General features: G+C 37.0%; 1 protein-coding gene across 1 annotated transcript in view; it reads right to left on the bottom strand.

Annotated features, from left to right (window-relative positions):
- Positions 1-11,686: 11,686 nt before the first annotated feature.
- The window catches only part of TAFA5 (TAFA chemokine like family member 5), a 428,871-nt gene continuing 423,640 nt past the window's right edge, over positions 11,687-16,917 (bottom strand). Inside the window, exon 4 of the mRNA XM_061988959.1 lies at positions 11,687-11,750. Within this exon, the coding sequence (XP_061844943.1) occupies positions 11,742-11,750 (9 nt within the window). The 3' untranslated portion in view covers positions 11,687-11,741. The remainder of the gene's footprint in view (positions 11,751-16,917) is intronic.

Here is a 16,917-nt window from a genome sequence, read left to right on the forward strand (position 1 = left end):
ATTTTTGAGTACCAAGAAGTACTCAATTTGCTAGCAACCACCTTCCGAAAGAGAATACATTGGTGTTCACAATGATCTGAAAAAGACTGACTCAGATTATTGCTGGCTACTCAGATTCCAGCTCTGCTAGAATCCGTAACTAAATGTTTCTCTACTAGTGGCTTAGCTCAGTGAAAATTTTTGCTTTTCACAAAACACATGTAGCTGATTTCACTGAGAAGCAAGTAAAATAATGGATTTCTGTGTGGCTCACCACATTTCTGGGCATACATAAGAGAACTAAAACTGCATCAGGAATGACTTTCCTCTGTAAAGCAACCTGTTCCCAAGCCAGAGGTTTATGGAACAATATAACCTAAAGGAAATCTCATATTACGACAGTTGAAAGGCAACACCAGTCACACTCAAGCATCACTAGTCAGTATGTCCAAAATAAAAAATGCTGCTGGCTATTGCATTAGAAGACAAACAGGAAACAGCCATTGATCTTCTGGTTGTGTTGTGCCAGAAACTAATAAGTACAGTCACAGTTATTCATAGCTCCTATAAACACTGGAAAATCTTTACATCCTAAAGAAATCAATCAAATGTAACATTTCAGATTCCTGAAAGCCTTGGAATATGTGTTATTAACTTAACTGAGAACTAAGTTACAAGTTGTATCACTTTTGTACCAATGAGTCTGCAAAAGATCTGAATGCATTGTTAATAGATTTGCAACAGGTGTTTCCCACTTAGCTCTGGCATTTCCAGCCTACCTCAGGACAGCAGAATTGATGGGGATAGCTTGGTTCTGCTCCTGCAATCAGGGAACTGTACAGAAGCTTTTCCTGAGGAAGTTATAGAGACATATAATCATAAACAACAATCCCAGTATTACATCTGTTAAATTAATCTGAGGCAACACTGCGTGCTTGCTGCTTTTTTAATAAAAACATATTTTAAAAAATAAATATCAAGAAATCCTTCCTTTCAGAATTCCAGCAGTCCTTCATTCATGTTCCTTCTCACTTTTTCACTATCTGACAAGAAACCGGACACCGTTACATTCACCTTGGGTTACTGTTTTCTGTTTACAAATCAGCTGAATAAGAAAAAAAATTACCTCTAAAGTGAGGAGAACGCCCTTAAGTGCTCTGTCCTTTCAGGTTTTTCTTGACTGCCTGGACAGTTAGCTGATTAATCTATCTTCAAAGCCTCTGCCATTGGAGTTTTAAATAGATTATTTTTCCTAACACAATCATTCAGTTGTTCAGTTTCTATTCTTCCTATGTCTATTCTGCCATTGCCAGTCTCCATATAGTGAGAAGTGCCTGGAACACAGAAACGTTCAGTTTGTATTCCATGCATTCTTCTTTTCTAGTAGACTAAATGGACATATGTCTTCATTCTGTCAGAGGAGGGGAGCCTAACATGTCCTATCAGGTTTTAAAAATTGTTAAAATAAAAACAAGTACAGGATTGCATGGAATTCTAAGTGCTATTTAGGCTATTATGTTTCAGATTGTCCTGTGATTGTAATAGTGTGAGTAGGAATGAAATAACAAGGAATTTGAGTGTCATTACAATTTGTGATTTTTCTCATTTTTATGGATGTTTATGTCCTGTGTACAGCAAGGTCATTGTTATTTACTCTGCTAGACCTCCCGCCCTTTCAGAGCTCACCCTCATTTCATTTGCTTTGCATGGGCTGAAGGTTACATTATCACTGTCATGTTGCTCTTTCAAAATTCTAGGAAGAAATAAATTTGTCTGTGTTGAAAACCAAGTGCTACATGGCCTCATTGATGAAGAAGACTCATTGTAACTTGTGCCAAATTAAACATGATTTTCTTCAAGCCTCACTATACTTTTTTCTTGTTTCCTAATGACTTATCAGTTGGGTGAATGTGTAATAAAGATGTAGACTACATGAAATTTCTGCCTAAGTACATTTGCATCAAAGTGACTGGAGAGCATGGACAGAAGTAGCCAACATTTCTTTTTATCTGTCCATATGATGTTCTGCATATACAGCAGTATATTACCCTTGTGATTGTATTAGTCCTTGTGATGGGATGGCCCTCTTTACTGCCACTGGGGCTCTGTGAGCTCCAGTTTTGTGCAATGTTTTTGTACATTAACAACTGGCTCAGATTGCCACTGCCAACCTTCTTTTAGCACCTTCACAACTCAGTAAGTAATTTCAGGTGACAACTGGTGCCAACATTTCCCATCATTGGAGGCTCTGCCTTAGGTGCTGACATGTATTGTTATGCCTAAGAACCAATATTAAACCACTCATCTCTACCCTTGAGTTTATAGCAATATGCATAGGCTTCTTCCTATGCAGAAAAAGAACACAGGCACATATGTATGGTTATTTAATCCACTCTTTGAAGTAATGCTCAGGCTCCTTATCTGACATAAATTGCTCTCTGTACATGCTTACATTGTTGCTTTGGTTATATCAGACCCTAAACTCCTAACATAGACATCACTGAACCTTCTACTACTTAAGTTTTTCATGGTTTTGCTGAAAGTTCTTCCCTTTATAAAAAATTTTTACACTCTATTTATTTATTTATTTTTACATTAACAGCCTTTATTTTTTATTTTTTTTACTTTTGCTTGTGATTTTTTAGAAAATCTGGTTTTTTTATTACACTCTGATCACCTCTGTTCATTTGCAAAAGTCATTTTGGATCAATGAAGCACAGTAGAGCTGTTTATCATCATTTTCACTAACCTAATACTGGTAATATTAAATCTAGAAAATTGTGGTCAAGGTCTGTCCAAGCCAGCTGTGGAGGACATCAGTGCCACTAGCATCTTGTGCTTTCTGAACATAGATATGTATCCTAGGGGTCTTCCAATGGCTTGCTTGAGCTCTGAAAGGGAATAGCTAATGTACATATATCACATGAAATCAGTGACTTGACCTAGGCATTGAGCAGCTTGAAACCAACATTAATATCAGTCACAAGAGCAGAATGAACGAAATCTTTCCCTTTTGCACATATGTACAGAAGTTTTGCATAATTGAGGTCACAATTACTTGACTGGAATAAGAAATGTTAAATTAAAACTCCTGGTTTTCAGTTTTCCTTTTAAAAAATATTTTGTAGTCCCTGCAGATCTTCACATGTCTCCCTTCACTCATCTGTGTAATTTATTGATAATAAACCATGCAATTTCAATGTTCGTATTTCATTCATAGCCGAAAGCAGCACAAAGACTTGTGTCGATCCTCCCACAGAATAACTCATCATTAGTCACTGTCTGCTCTTGCATATTGTCATTTACTTCCAATTTTCTCTTATTTTTTAGTTTATTTTTAATCAGTGGCATAATTAACTTTCACATATTACCCATAGTTCTCAAATTTTAATGGGATTTATAGCTCAAAAGAAGACAACCATATTATCAGTAAAATTTTCACATCTACTGTTAAAATAGCATTCGCTTTCTTATTTCCCTGTTTCAAATTTTACCCCTTCTGGCTTCCTTAGCACTTTTTAAATACTAAAAAAGGCTTACTAAACACTAAATACATAATACCCTAAAATGAACAATCTTTTTTTCTCTCTCTCTGGTCTTATTTTATTTCCTGTTTTCCTTTATTCAAGGCCCAAGTTGAAATCTTGTGTAGAATATTGTGTTTTGTGCCACCCTTACTTGCTTAAGACCACTTAAGCAAATTCATTCAAATTCTGAGATTCATTGCTTTAATGTAACATCAATTCTGCAATGTCAGAAAAGAAAAATAGAAAAAAAAAATACTTAGTTGAAAGTTCTGTAACTAACTAAAGTTGTGAGGTGCCTGAGGACTGGAGGAAGGCCAATGTCATGCCAGTCTTCAAAAAGGGCAGGAAGGACAACCCAGGAAACTACAAACCAGTCAGTCTTACCTCCATCCCTGGGAAGGTGATGGAACAACTCATCCTGAATGTTATCACTGAACATATGAAGGAAAAGATGGTTATCAAGGGGAGTCAACATGGCTTCACCAAGGAGAAATCCTGTTTGACCAACCTAATAGCCTTTTATGAGTACATAACTGGCTGGCTAGATGAGGGGAGAGCAGCGGATGTCATCTACCTTGACTTCAGCAAGGCTTTTGACACTGTCTCCCATAACACCCTCATGAGAAAGCTCAAGCAGTGTGACTTGGATGAGTGGACAGTGAGGTGCATCGAAAGCTGGCTGAATGACAGAGCCCAGAGGGTGGTGATCAATGGCACAGAATCGAGTTGGAGGCCTGTGGCCAGTGGAGTTCCACAGGGATAGATTCTGGGGCCAGTCTTGTTCAACATCTTCATCAATGACCTGGACAAGGGGACAGAGTGTACCCTCAGCAAGTTCCCTGATGACACCAAACTGGGAGGACTGGCTGATTCCCCAGAACGCTCTGCTGCCATTCAGCGGGATCGTGACCAACTTGAGAGTTGGGCAGAGAGGAACCTCATGAGGTTCAACAAGGATAAGTGCAGAGTCCAGAATCTGGGAAGGAACAATTCAATGCACGAGTATGAACTGCCGAAGAGCAGCTCTGCAGAGACATCTGGGAGTACTGATTGATAATAAGCTAAACATGAGCCAGCAATGTGCCCTCGTGGCCAAGAAGGCCAATGGCAGTCTGGGATGCATCAAGAAGATTGTGGCCAGCAGGTCAAGGGAGGTTCTTCTCCCCCTCTACTCTGCCCTGGTGAGGCCTCATCTGGAGTCCTGTGTCCATTTCTGGGCTCCTCAGCTCAAGAGGGACAGGGAACTGCTGGAGAGAGTCCAGCACAGGGCCACCAAGATGATCAGGGGACTTGAACACCTTTCATACGAGGAAAGGCTGTGGGAACTGGGGCTGTTTAGTCTGGAGAAGAGGAGACTGAGGGGAGATCTTATTAACATTTATAAATATCTAAATGGTGGGTGTCAGGAGGTTGGGACATCCCTTCTTTCTGTAGTAGCTAGTAAAAGGACAAGGGGTAATGGGATGAAGCTGGAACACAAAAAGTTCCACTTAAATATAAGAAAAACCTATTTCGCTGTGAGGGTGGTGGAGCCCTGGCACAGGCTGTCCAGAGGGGTTGTGGAGTCTCCTTCCTTGGAAGTCTTCAAGACCCGCCTGGACATGTTCCTATGCGACCTGATCTAGGTGAACCTGCTTCTGCAGGGGGGTTCTTCAGGTCCCTTCCAATCCCTATCATTCTATGATTCTATGATCTATGATTCTTTGAAAAGTATGCATAAGTACTGCATTCTTCTAGTGTGTAAAGCATACAGCCAAGGCAAGATGAGAAGAAATATCACTTCAGGGAGGAATATGATATATTTTGCCACCTGGAGAACCCAGTTATTTTTAAAAGACTCTAGTCAAAACATGGTATCAACTGAGAGGACACACTTGTCTGAACTGGTTTGACAGTTCCCACATTCCAGTGACATAAATTCTCTTTGAAGAGAGAGATAATTTTAAAAGCTCATTTATAAAATATACCTGAAAGAAGAAAAAAAAACCCCACAGCTACTTTTTTCTTTTATATGCATCACCTTCTCCAGACCTTTATGATTTTCACGACGAAGGTAGCAAATCACTTTCATTTGCATTAATCCTCCTCAGAGAATCATTCTCTAGTTCTAGTCACAAAATTATTGCCATTATGTGGACTTCTTGGAAGGGTTTTCTGCTGGTTTGTAGCAGAAGGAATAAAAGTAACTGGAAATCACTTTTACCATTAGGCCATCTTGAAGTTGCTTGAAAAACAAGCTATTCTGCAGGCTAATATAATTTATACTGACAGAGAGTGGCTCTTATAAGCCTTAGCAATGAGAACCTGCTGCATGTAACCTCTGGGAAGCAGTATGGCAGTTAGAGGGTCTTTTACTTTCAACGGTTTCTCCCCACTAGAGGAATTCTCCTCTGACTAAGCCTGTTCTGTTAATGTTTGCATTGGGAATCAGAAACCAGGACTATTTTCCACTATTTCATGGTAGTTCTAAGCCTGTCTTTACCAGGGCTATTCCATACCTCACGGATAACGCTATTCTTCATCTGAAACAGTTTTAAAATTTGGAAGGTTATGTGCTAAAGGATTCTATTTTCCTGTCATCCCCCACTTTGTCCCTTAATGAGAGGACTGACTGATTTGTAGATGTACATAATACCCTGAGTCAATCCATTCCTGGACTTTGTTTGTTATTCATGGATTTGTTATTCTTATAAATTGCAGAAAGAGGTTTAGAAACAAATATCTTCTGTATTTTTTCTAAACTGGGAAATATATAAGTAGGTTTACATGATGAACGCTGCTTCTATATTGTTTGACAAATATTCCTTTTTTTTGCTTCTTTTGTCTACATCCACACTTTTCTACATCTATATTTTTCTCTTCCACTAGTTCAGTTGCCGGCAATCAGTGCTGTTCCTGTCAACCAAGCAGTTTACTGTCATCTTATTCAGATGTTCCTCATAGCCATACAGGCTCTTCAGACACAGTGTTGAATTCTTTCTTTTCTTCTGGAAGCTCTAATTAGTACTCTCGATTGTGATTAATAGGCTATATTAGTCAGTAACTGCTGGGTTAAAGATTTATGTAGTTTCAGTAAACAAGTGAATGACTGAGGATACCAAATGCATAAAACCTGAGCTACTGTAGAGAAGAAACAAATTGAAAAAAAAATAATCTAAAAGCATAATTATGAAATTGGAAAAGCTGTGAGATCTGGGGCTGTTTAGCCTGGAGAAGAGAAGACTGAGAATACTGATTCTTACTTACTGATACTTATTCTTACTGATTCTTATTCTTACTGATACTTAGGTATCAGTGCTTACAAATACCTAAAGGGAAGGTGTTGAGAGGATCAAGCCAGTCTTTTTTCGGTAGTCCCCAATGACAGGACAAGGGGTAATGGGAAGAAGCTGGAACACAGTAAGTTCCACTTGAACATGAGGAGACATTTCTTTGCTGTGAGGGTGACAGAGCCCTGGTACAGGCTGCCCAGGGAGGGTGTGGAGTCTCCTTCTTGGGAGGTTTTCAAAAACCTATTTGAGCACGGGGCTTAGACTAGATGATCTCTAAAGGTTCCTTCCAATCCTTACCATTCTGTGATTCTGTGAATGATGTGTCATATTGATTACTATTGTGTATTAATACTTGCTTCATTTGATAACAGAAAAGCTACTGAGATCTTTTCCGAAAAAAAAAAAAGTTTGAAAGTTAACTGTATTTCTAGAGTTGTTTTTATTAGTCTATTATGTGTTTTTCTGTATCTTCAGTTCCCTTTCAAGTGTGTTTTGAAAAAGTTACTTGTTTGCAAGCTGAGAAATGAAGGATATTTAATAGCATTCAAATAAAACATTCCCTTCTGTGTTTCAAATTTTGCTTTGGAAGAGGCACATAAAATACTTTCAGAAACAAACAATTTTTTATGTAACTTAGTTTTGTAAAATTAGAAGTTCACAATATTCTGAAAACATTGTTCCTGAGAGAGAAACATTTCACCACTGCTTTTAGACTAGTAATTCACAGTGACAAAGGCAGCCAGTATATTTTGCTTGTTTAAAACTGTACATTTTGGGGGAGTAAGGAAAAGTACAAAACACACTTTAAGTGCCTTGAGGTGTCTGTTGCACACAGGAGACTCAGAAAATAGAATTCATCTCTGATGAACAATCAGAATCTTTTGTCTTTGATATTTCTTGTCCAGAGTAGACCTTTATAAACGATGTACATCTACCTTTTTTTTAGCATTTAAAGTACTCAGAAAACAAAGACATAAGCTTGCACATTCAGAACTGATTGGAAGGTATGATTTTCAGATGTTCATCCTTTACTGGGATTTAGTTTCTGGAAAACAAATAATCTTAATTTGATCTATTACTGAGTACACCAGAATGAAGGTACCCAAGACCTGAAAAGGGAAGAGTAAAATTTCAATTTCAAAACACAACCCATGTCCTCAATTTCCCAATCCACGGGTAAGTCTTCCTCTCTGTACCCCCACCTTACTTATTATCTGGTGAAGTTCTTTGGTGACGTCATGCTTAGGGAACAAAAGTCTCACTTATAAAAGGATTTTCTTTATTTTTCATAATTTAGCTGAACCAACACAAAACTGAATACTGTAAAGCAACAAAAATGATGTAACATCTTTGATTGTTCTGGGTTTACTAAATAAGGCTACTACACTCCCTTCAAAATAAATCAAAACAGAGAGTTGGTAGAGTGAGGGATCTGGCTCTTGAGGTCTACATGTATAGTAAATGTATTTACCATCATTTATTGCATGACATTTTAAACCTGACATTGATCATTTATAGTGCAGTCAGTCCATAACACTTTTCAAGTGGCTGGGCTTTAATTGCTACTTTGACACTGGTCAAAATCCTAATATTAAATAAGAATTTTGTATATATTTATTTTACTTGAAGACAAAATGATCTATAGTTCACGTTTCCTGCAACCTCTGCATTAAATAAGCCTCAGTATTAGAGCAGGCCTTAAAAAATGTCTTTAATTTAAATTTTTGTACCTTTCATCTATGGTCACTTGAACAATCTCTATATATTTTCCTTTAGTAGAATAGAACTAGCATAACACTAAAAGTTAATTGCAGTATTAGGTAGTATACTTGAAACCAGAATACATTTTCCAGGAAGAAATTAAGCTCTTTTGTTGATTGCATCATACCAATATGTACCAAAACTTACATACTGAAAGGTACAGTAAAAGGGAACAAGGGGTTTTTTTTTGTTTCTGTTTTATTATAATTTCCCCCTTGTCTATGCTGTCTTTGCTAAATTTTCACTAACCAATAATGTCAAAAAAGTGGGCTTTCTAATAATGAGGTAAAACACTGAAAATGGGATCGAAGAACAGGCTTGAAACTGGCCCTTACATAAAAGTAGGGGGAGAGAAACAGAAACAGAGAGAGAGAAAGAATGAAAGAAAAACAAACCTTGCTATGAAGAGCAATGAGTAAAATATTTTACACTATTTTTATCAGTACATAAAGACAAAAAATAAAAATAAAATAAAAATAAAAAATGCCTTCCAACAGTGCAATGGTTGAATGCATTTATGTAATATAAACAACATTATTCTTTGCTTTTTCTACACAGTCCTCTCTGGTCATGCTTTACATCCAGAATGTCCCAATGGAAGAAAGCAAACGACACCAGTCACTTCAGAGACAACTGAAGTAATAAAACACAACTTAACTCTGAACCACTTGTCATGACTGTCAGAGTTATCACGTTAATTGTTAAATAGGATTTTCTACAAATATACAACATATAAAAACTGTTAAATATATAACTTTAGGCTTTTCAAAATACATTTAATGATCTCTTTCAAACAAGTGTTACTTTTGTTTTCTCTTTAATTTGCTTTCTGGTGCTAAATGGTGTATCAGATGAGACATAGGCCACAGATGACCAAACATGCTCTTTGCAAATACTGTATTATCCAACTTTAACTATCAAAAATGGAACTGTAGAAGAGGCATGTTTAACTGGTTAAAACTGAAAATGATTTTAGTACGAGAAAGTCAATCTAAGTACAGAGGAATAAAGGTGCCGTGTAGACAGTTTGTGTTCTTTTCGTCCAAGTTTTTCAGACATGGGTTCTTTTCTCTCAGTGCTCCATTATGTTCTCTTGAACGTGGCATTTCAAGAGCAGGTCTCTGAGTTACTTTTTACTGCAGCTTTCTGTACAGACTTCTGCTGGACAACAACATCTCAGCTTTGTGAAAGCTGGAATCATGTCTTTGTGGAGACCTCCTGCAACTTAATGATGTAACTCTGGTAACAGTAAGATTGTGTCCACTTTAAAATAGATTTTGCTCTTTGGTCTATTGTATATACTGAAAGTATAAGAAAATAAAAGCAATTCAGACAGTTTAGGGCACAAGAAGAGTTTCTCTTTTGCACCTCAGTGTCCTCCCATAGGCAAAACAGTCTTCTCTAAGGCTGATTGGGATGATACTCTTCATTGTAGCAGACTCTTCGGATTAAAACATGTAGGTAACAGCAAGTCCAGCAGTGGTGTGTAACGCAGATGAAACGTTAACCATGAACTTTTTTGTATTGCTAATGCCCAGGCATACCTCTTTTTCTATATTCCTTAGTCCAGTGATTCTTAGTATGGTAGAACAAACTTTAGCTCATAATGTAGAGGAATTATGCTGTCATTCATGAGATACAGAGAAACAGACAGTTGAGTTGATGACATATAACGGATGATGATCCACAGCAGTGAAACTTGACTAAGTTAAGTAGCTCACACAGAGCCTAAACCACTCCTACAAGGATTCTGTGTTGCTGCATTTGTCAGGAGACCTGTAAATCAATAAGAACAAATGAATCAGTGTCTAAATTTACAATCCTGGTTATCTTTACTGTCCATTATTTTAAAATATACTGTACTGAGATTTTTCAAGGAGACAGTAATGAATTTAAAGACATTTACTTTACACAGCAAACATTTTCCCTGAGAAACAAGATGTGAAAAACCCCTATATTTTTATTAGTAAAAAAAAATCACTTTAATCATTATTTGTAATAAATTCATCAATATAAATTATAATTTACAATCACTTCAATGACATAAACTTTCTACTAAGCCTCATGCACATTCTTTTTCATAACATTATTATCACAGAATTACTTTTACCTGCATTAAAGTTACATATAGTAACATGTAATATACATGGTGATTAAGATGAATATTACTTTTTAAATATGGGATAAGATGAAAAATGTACATGAAAGCCATGAGCATTTATTAAAACTGCAAGAATGTTTATACTGGAGGCTTTTCTGCCTTTAATTTTCCAGAAAGCGTTAATAGTGCACCTAATTTAATCAATACTGCCCTCTAGCGATGCTATTACAAGTGCAAATTAATGTAAATAATGTTTATTAATCGTCAATTTAATCGGAAAATTGTTTTAGTTACACAGCGGGGGGGGGGGGGGGAATAAACAAATCAAACCCAAAAGAACAAAAATGGGCAAAGGACTGCCCGAAGAACCTGTTTAAAAGAAAACTGAATGGAAGCAGTGGTTTGAAAGAGAAACAGAACCAAAACCTGAACTGTTACCGAAAACAAAAGCACTGAAAGCAGAAACACAAATGAGAAAGTGATGACTGATTTATACAACAAGGAGCCAGCTACTCAGGCTCACCCAAACTATCAGTTTAGAAATGGTTTCAAAATTATACAGATACTGTGCAAGACAAAAAATGTGTTGAGGTGTTCTAAGCAAGCATGATTGTTACAAAATGCCGTTTGAATGTTCCAACACTATCTTCTGCTTTGGCATTGTTCTATCTCCGAACAGTCAGAACTGTTATTAGTGATGGAAATGTCATGCATAACTCCAGAAAACACTGAACAGTGAATGTGAAAGAGCAAAACAAATTAAAAAAATCCATTCACTTTGTTTAAGATGTGTTTTAAATTTAGAGGTTTTCACCTAACCTTCAGAACAGTAAACAGAAGCAATATCTGCCTCCAAAACAATTTAGTGACACCTTGAAACACATGAATCTCTCTATATGTGTATGTAGAAAGATGATTGATAGATAGACAGACAGACAGTCAGACAGACAGATAGACGAATTCTTTCCTTATAAAGCATAACGTGTATGTCATAGATTTCTGCTTTTATCCTCTCACCTTTTCCAGGAAAAAACACCCCAGAAATCTTGCAAACAGCCTTTCCTTTTCGGACTAGTGATCAGATCTCCAAACCACATGGCCTCAGACAGGCTGAAGGCAAAAAACCTGGTTGATTATTGTGGTATATTCCCCTTTTTAAATATACATTCATCAAGATAAATTATTTAAAAGTTTTGTTTCTATTAATTGCTTTATTTTCCCTTTATATTCTTTCTTGGGTTTTCTGCTATGTCTTCTATTTTTCTTCTCAGTGAGAAAGAACACAGCTTTTAAGGTTAAGGTTTTAGGCAGCAAGATACAAAGCAAAAGATTTATGGCTTATTAGGTCTGAAAGTAAACTGTTATTGTGATAAGAATTAGGCTGACTTAGCTCCATCTTTCCTGAATTGTGCTGGAATGGCCCAGAGCTAAAAGCAACAGTGTAAACTGCTTCTAAGGTGGACTAGGTGTTTGGTATTTTCATAGTGTGCTTCTCTACCATAGTGGTCCCAAGACAGAGAGAGAATTCAGGTACAACCACATTCATCTACAGATACCTGCTGCTTTGTTATTTTATGCATATAAAAGCTTCCTTCTTGACTTGCTATCCCTGTCTTCACTTTGCACATCCCTGCTGTGTGCATATGGTATCAACAATTTAAAAGCAGGAGAGAAGAAGGGAGACAATTATGCATTTTTAAAATGCTGAGGCGGGGCATACAGCAGGCTTGAAACAAAGAGGCAAGAGGAAGAGGAACAGGTTAGGGAACAGGAAATTAATTTACAACTTTGGATAATGGCAGGAGTAAATGGAATGAGAGGGGGAAAAAAAAGACATAGGTTAGCCAGGGAAGTTTAAACATGATTTATTAATGAAAGCATAAAAAAGTAGCACGACAGGTAATAGGAACAACAGAAAAAAACAGGAGAGAGAGGATAGGAGAGAGCATAGAGACAGAGAAGAGGAAGAGAATGCACACCTACTCTTCCACCTCCTGAGTTTTTCCTTTCATCCTTCATTACAGGCAAATTATTCATGCCTCAGAAAACCCCAGATCAAACAAGCTTCCTTAATAGGCCAAAGTCTGCCCTCCCTAAGACTAAGGTTGCAGTTCTGCTGATCCTCCTCCTTACTTCTCTGAGAATTGAAAACTTGAACAAAAACCCATGAAAAGTACCACATCCCTGATAGGGAAAATTAAAGGAAAATAGTGCTTTGATGGCTGATTGGCAGCAATTTATAGAATATTAATTAGGTCAATAGATTGCAACAAAAACTACAACACAAAATTGCTTTAAAGCTTGGGAAAGCTGTGTCTACATTGTTTTGTTTCCTTTTCCTGTTCACTTAGGGACTTTCATGCAGCTGTGTCAAAGAGACCCTCGGTACCAATCACGTACTAAAAGATTTTCTGTCCATCCCTACACAGGACTGATGTCAGTTCTAGATACCATTGCACAAGTCTTTGTCACTGACTTCAGTGATGTTAAGATTTCTCCCCAGTGCTTCAGACAGTAGGTTCCCCTTCCCTCTGAAGAAGGCAGATGTTCTGACTGTAAGTTTGGAGAACTCTTGAGCTTGTTCAACTTTGAGATACTAAGTGGGCATCTAGTATCGGAGATTAAAATACTACTGTATGTTATCTTAGTGTTTACATGAAAGCCCATGTCCTGTATGCTCCAGAGTCCTGCTCAAGAGAAAAACCTCATTTTCCTGACTGCATATTAACATATAATCCAAAGCATAAGAAATAATACATTTCATGTGATCATATAGACCTTATTATAGTTCTTGGATGGCTTGAATATGTCCTGAGAGTGTCTGGCTTATTAGAACAATTATAACACAGTCCACTTAATTTGTCTTACACTGGAGGGAGTAGAGTAAGGAACAGAGTATCTCCAACTGTGTCCCAATGGCACATAAAATAAGATAATTCATTAGTTCATTCCCACAGTCAAAGACAAACGAAAAAAGTTATGTAAGTCACCTTGAGAAGATGGAAATACATGGTGCTTTGCTGACTTACATAGGCTTTCCACCAGAAGAAAACCACACAAAAACCTCTGCTTGTCTTTCCATGTAGTATCTAGGACTGAATTCAGTAAAAAATGTTCTCATCACAAACCAGGAAATTGAGTCAGGCTTTATATAACTGACAAATATTTTCAGAGTTAGGACTGAGTTTCTAGAATGTCTGGCCTGACCTTTTATTTTAAATGTAATCTACAGAAATACCAACAATTCCATGTCAAGCCTGGTAAAACTTTAGCAGCTTCATCTGCTTTCTACTCTGTATTTTAGAATAAAAATGAAAGTCACAGTGAAACAAAGTCATTATTTTTGCTACAGCAGCCAAGTGCTTTTACATGACTGCCTGTTGAAATTATACTGGCACTCTGTGACAACAACTCTGAACTATCTATCATGTTCCCAGAACCGATTTCTGGAAATTTTCTGGATTCCTACAAGGTAGTTGGTCATATTAAAGAGGTTTCAGTGTTGCCTAGCAGATAAACCACTTGTCTAAATTGTATAATTTACATTTTCAACTATAGTCTTAAAAATATCTGTGAGTCTTAGGATTCTGTACAGCACCCATCAGTGCAAATTGCTTTTGGTTTTGGTTTGCATTTATCTTGCACAAAGATAATTCACTGAGATGGCTCTAGGTTGGGTTATTTTCTGTCTCACAAATCTACTCTTAATGGAAACATTTCCAAAATTTTTACCAACTTGATTGCAAGTCTGATAAAAAGTATATCTTTCACCTCTACTTCTGCACCTATCTGTTCTGGGTCCCTGAATAACTTAGCATGTAAAATGCAGAAAGAAAGATGTAAAAGCATTCAAACATCCAAGGAAAACCTTACACTATCTTACAAATTACCTCGCAGTGTACGGGAATAAAGATGTAAATTGTTGGTGATGATCCAAACAGTAGCACTGTCCTGTTGCATTTATAAGAACTATCATAGTCCCCCTGAAAATTGATTCCGTTTCCTCCCTTCCTATACCTTTCTTCATGCTGTTCATGTATGCAAATTGAACTCTTTAGTCTTTAGAAAAAGACAAATTAATCTAGTCTGAAGCTATTAGGAGTCAGAAAAAGAAGCATGGAAGCTACTATACTGCTGTACTCTGTCTCACTGACCTATCCATGGGAAGGACACCTTCAAAGTTCAAACTGCAACCCCTGCAGAACTGGGAATAAAAAGACTGGTAAAATTTAGTGTCTGGGTAAATGTTCATAAAAAGCAGCTTAGGTAGTGTATACACAAGGATGCAGGTATACTTTCCTGTATTGTACTCCAAGAAGTAGCATTTATGAGTTACAGATAGCGGAATCCAATTATTAGACACTTTCTAGGAGAACACACCTTTTCTTTAATATTCTCTGGGGTTTTCTCACTTCTACTATTCAAGTCAGATAAAGAAAGAAGTACTTACTCCAACTCTAAGCCTCTTTGCAAACTAGATTTTTTTTTCCCCAATAAAAATTATTTTAATATCAATGAGCTGCTCAGAACTACAACCAAAAAGTGCCATTTCCCCTTAAATAACACTCCTGGCTCTATCTTCTCAACTTTCCCTGACCAGCTGCCAGGACTATCATCTTGACTATTAATTTCCTTCTGTTAAAATCCTGTTTGTCTCATATTACCACTTTGATGTTACAAGATCTTGGAACGTGATGGTCATACCATGCAGTCCTTCCATCTAATGAACTGCTCATAACTTCACAAGCAATACTTCTGAAGGAAGACAAACTGTTCATATAGATAATCCTTACAATGAATAAAAATTTTAGAACCAAGTGTTGTGGTCCAGATTAAATACATTTGACCCTGGGCCATGTAGGTTATCCTTGTTAAAGAGCTCGGCTTTTGGCAAGCTTGCTTTGCAGCATTTGAACATATGCACTGAAGGTGGTAGACGAGAGGGCAGTAAGAACATCTGTGCTCAGAACATTCAAAGCCCTTGATTACAAAGGTGATCATCGGGGATTTGGGGCTGGAGTAGCATATAGACCTATGGTGAGAGCCAGGCAAGTCTCATTCTGACCCCATGAAAGTCTGAAGCAAGCTCCTTGAAGCAACGTTGACAAAAAGAGGGAATGGTTAAGAAAATCGTTCATCTTGTAAGGTGTAACAATGCAAAACAGTGTGTTTTCATCTCTCATGCATTGGGTAAAAACCAAACACGCTTAAAATAACTCTAGCTAAAGACCTCGAGCATGTAACCCAATTGCAACTGATTCTTTTTTTGCTCTGTGAAAATGGTTAGAGGCATGCACATATATGAAGCTTAGTAGCAGGTAAAACTAAGACTTGTAACTGGTATGGAATTGTAAACTTGAAAAATGACTACTTTTCTGTCTCCTTTTTACTCTTCAAATAAAAGCAACTGCAATATTAGCACAACTGAAAGAATAGCCAGGGACTTTCCTCAGGGTACTGAAAAATTAACCTGGATTTAACATTCCTTAGACTTTTCTCTAAGGTAGGAGATGGATTCCAATTAAACCAATGTACTTGAGAATCTATATTTATTTAAATGCATAACAATATGTACTGCATTCTGAGTATTCATGTCTGTGTATCTATATTAAAATCATAGTCTTTCTAGTTTAACAAAACAAACACATAACCTTAATTACATAAAAGATTTTTATGGAAAAAAGTGCCTTAAATATCTCTGTGTGCTAATAAAGATCTATTAAACATACTGATCTTCCATAAAAGAGAGCTTGTATTACCACAATAGAAGAATATCACACAAAGAGAATGATGTAAGATTTAAAAAGTTTAAAAATCAGTCTTGCCTGTATTTAAAGTTTACTAGTTTACTTAGAAGAAAAAGAGGAAAAAACCATAACAATCCACATCATCTAGCACAGAAGTCCACAGACAAATCTAAGCTGTTACTTATTCTTCTCTAATTAGAGGAGAAGATTGTTCAGGGGCATCTGTGAGAGCCACCTGATTGACAGGCAGCTGGTCTGGAGCAAGATTAGTCTCATACTCACAGGAAAAATTGGAATTGTTTTCCTGGTTGTGACAATAGTTGAGCTTAAATGAAATGAAAAGGCAGCACACTTTTTAGACCGAATATTTAGGATATTTCATCCGATAAAAGAGATAATTCTGACTTACGAAGCATGAGATTTGAATAGGGAGTTCAACTGCTGAAGAAGGAACTGAAGGGTCTGTGTTCACCAGTGAGATACTATGCCTGCTTTATGTACTCCATCTGACAATTATTGCTTAAAAATCC

Source organism: Colius striatus, chromosome 1, assembly GCF_028858725.1.
Source record: "Colius striatus isolate bColStr4 chromosome 1, bColStr4.1.hap1, whole genome shotgun sequence".
Taxonomy (NCBI): domain Eukaryota; kingdom Metazoa; phylum Chordata; class Aves; order Coliiformes; family Coliidae; genus Colius; species Colius striatus.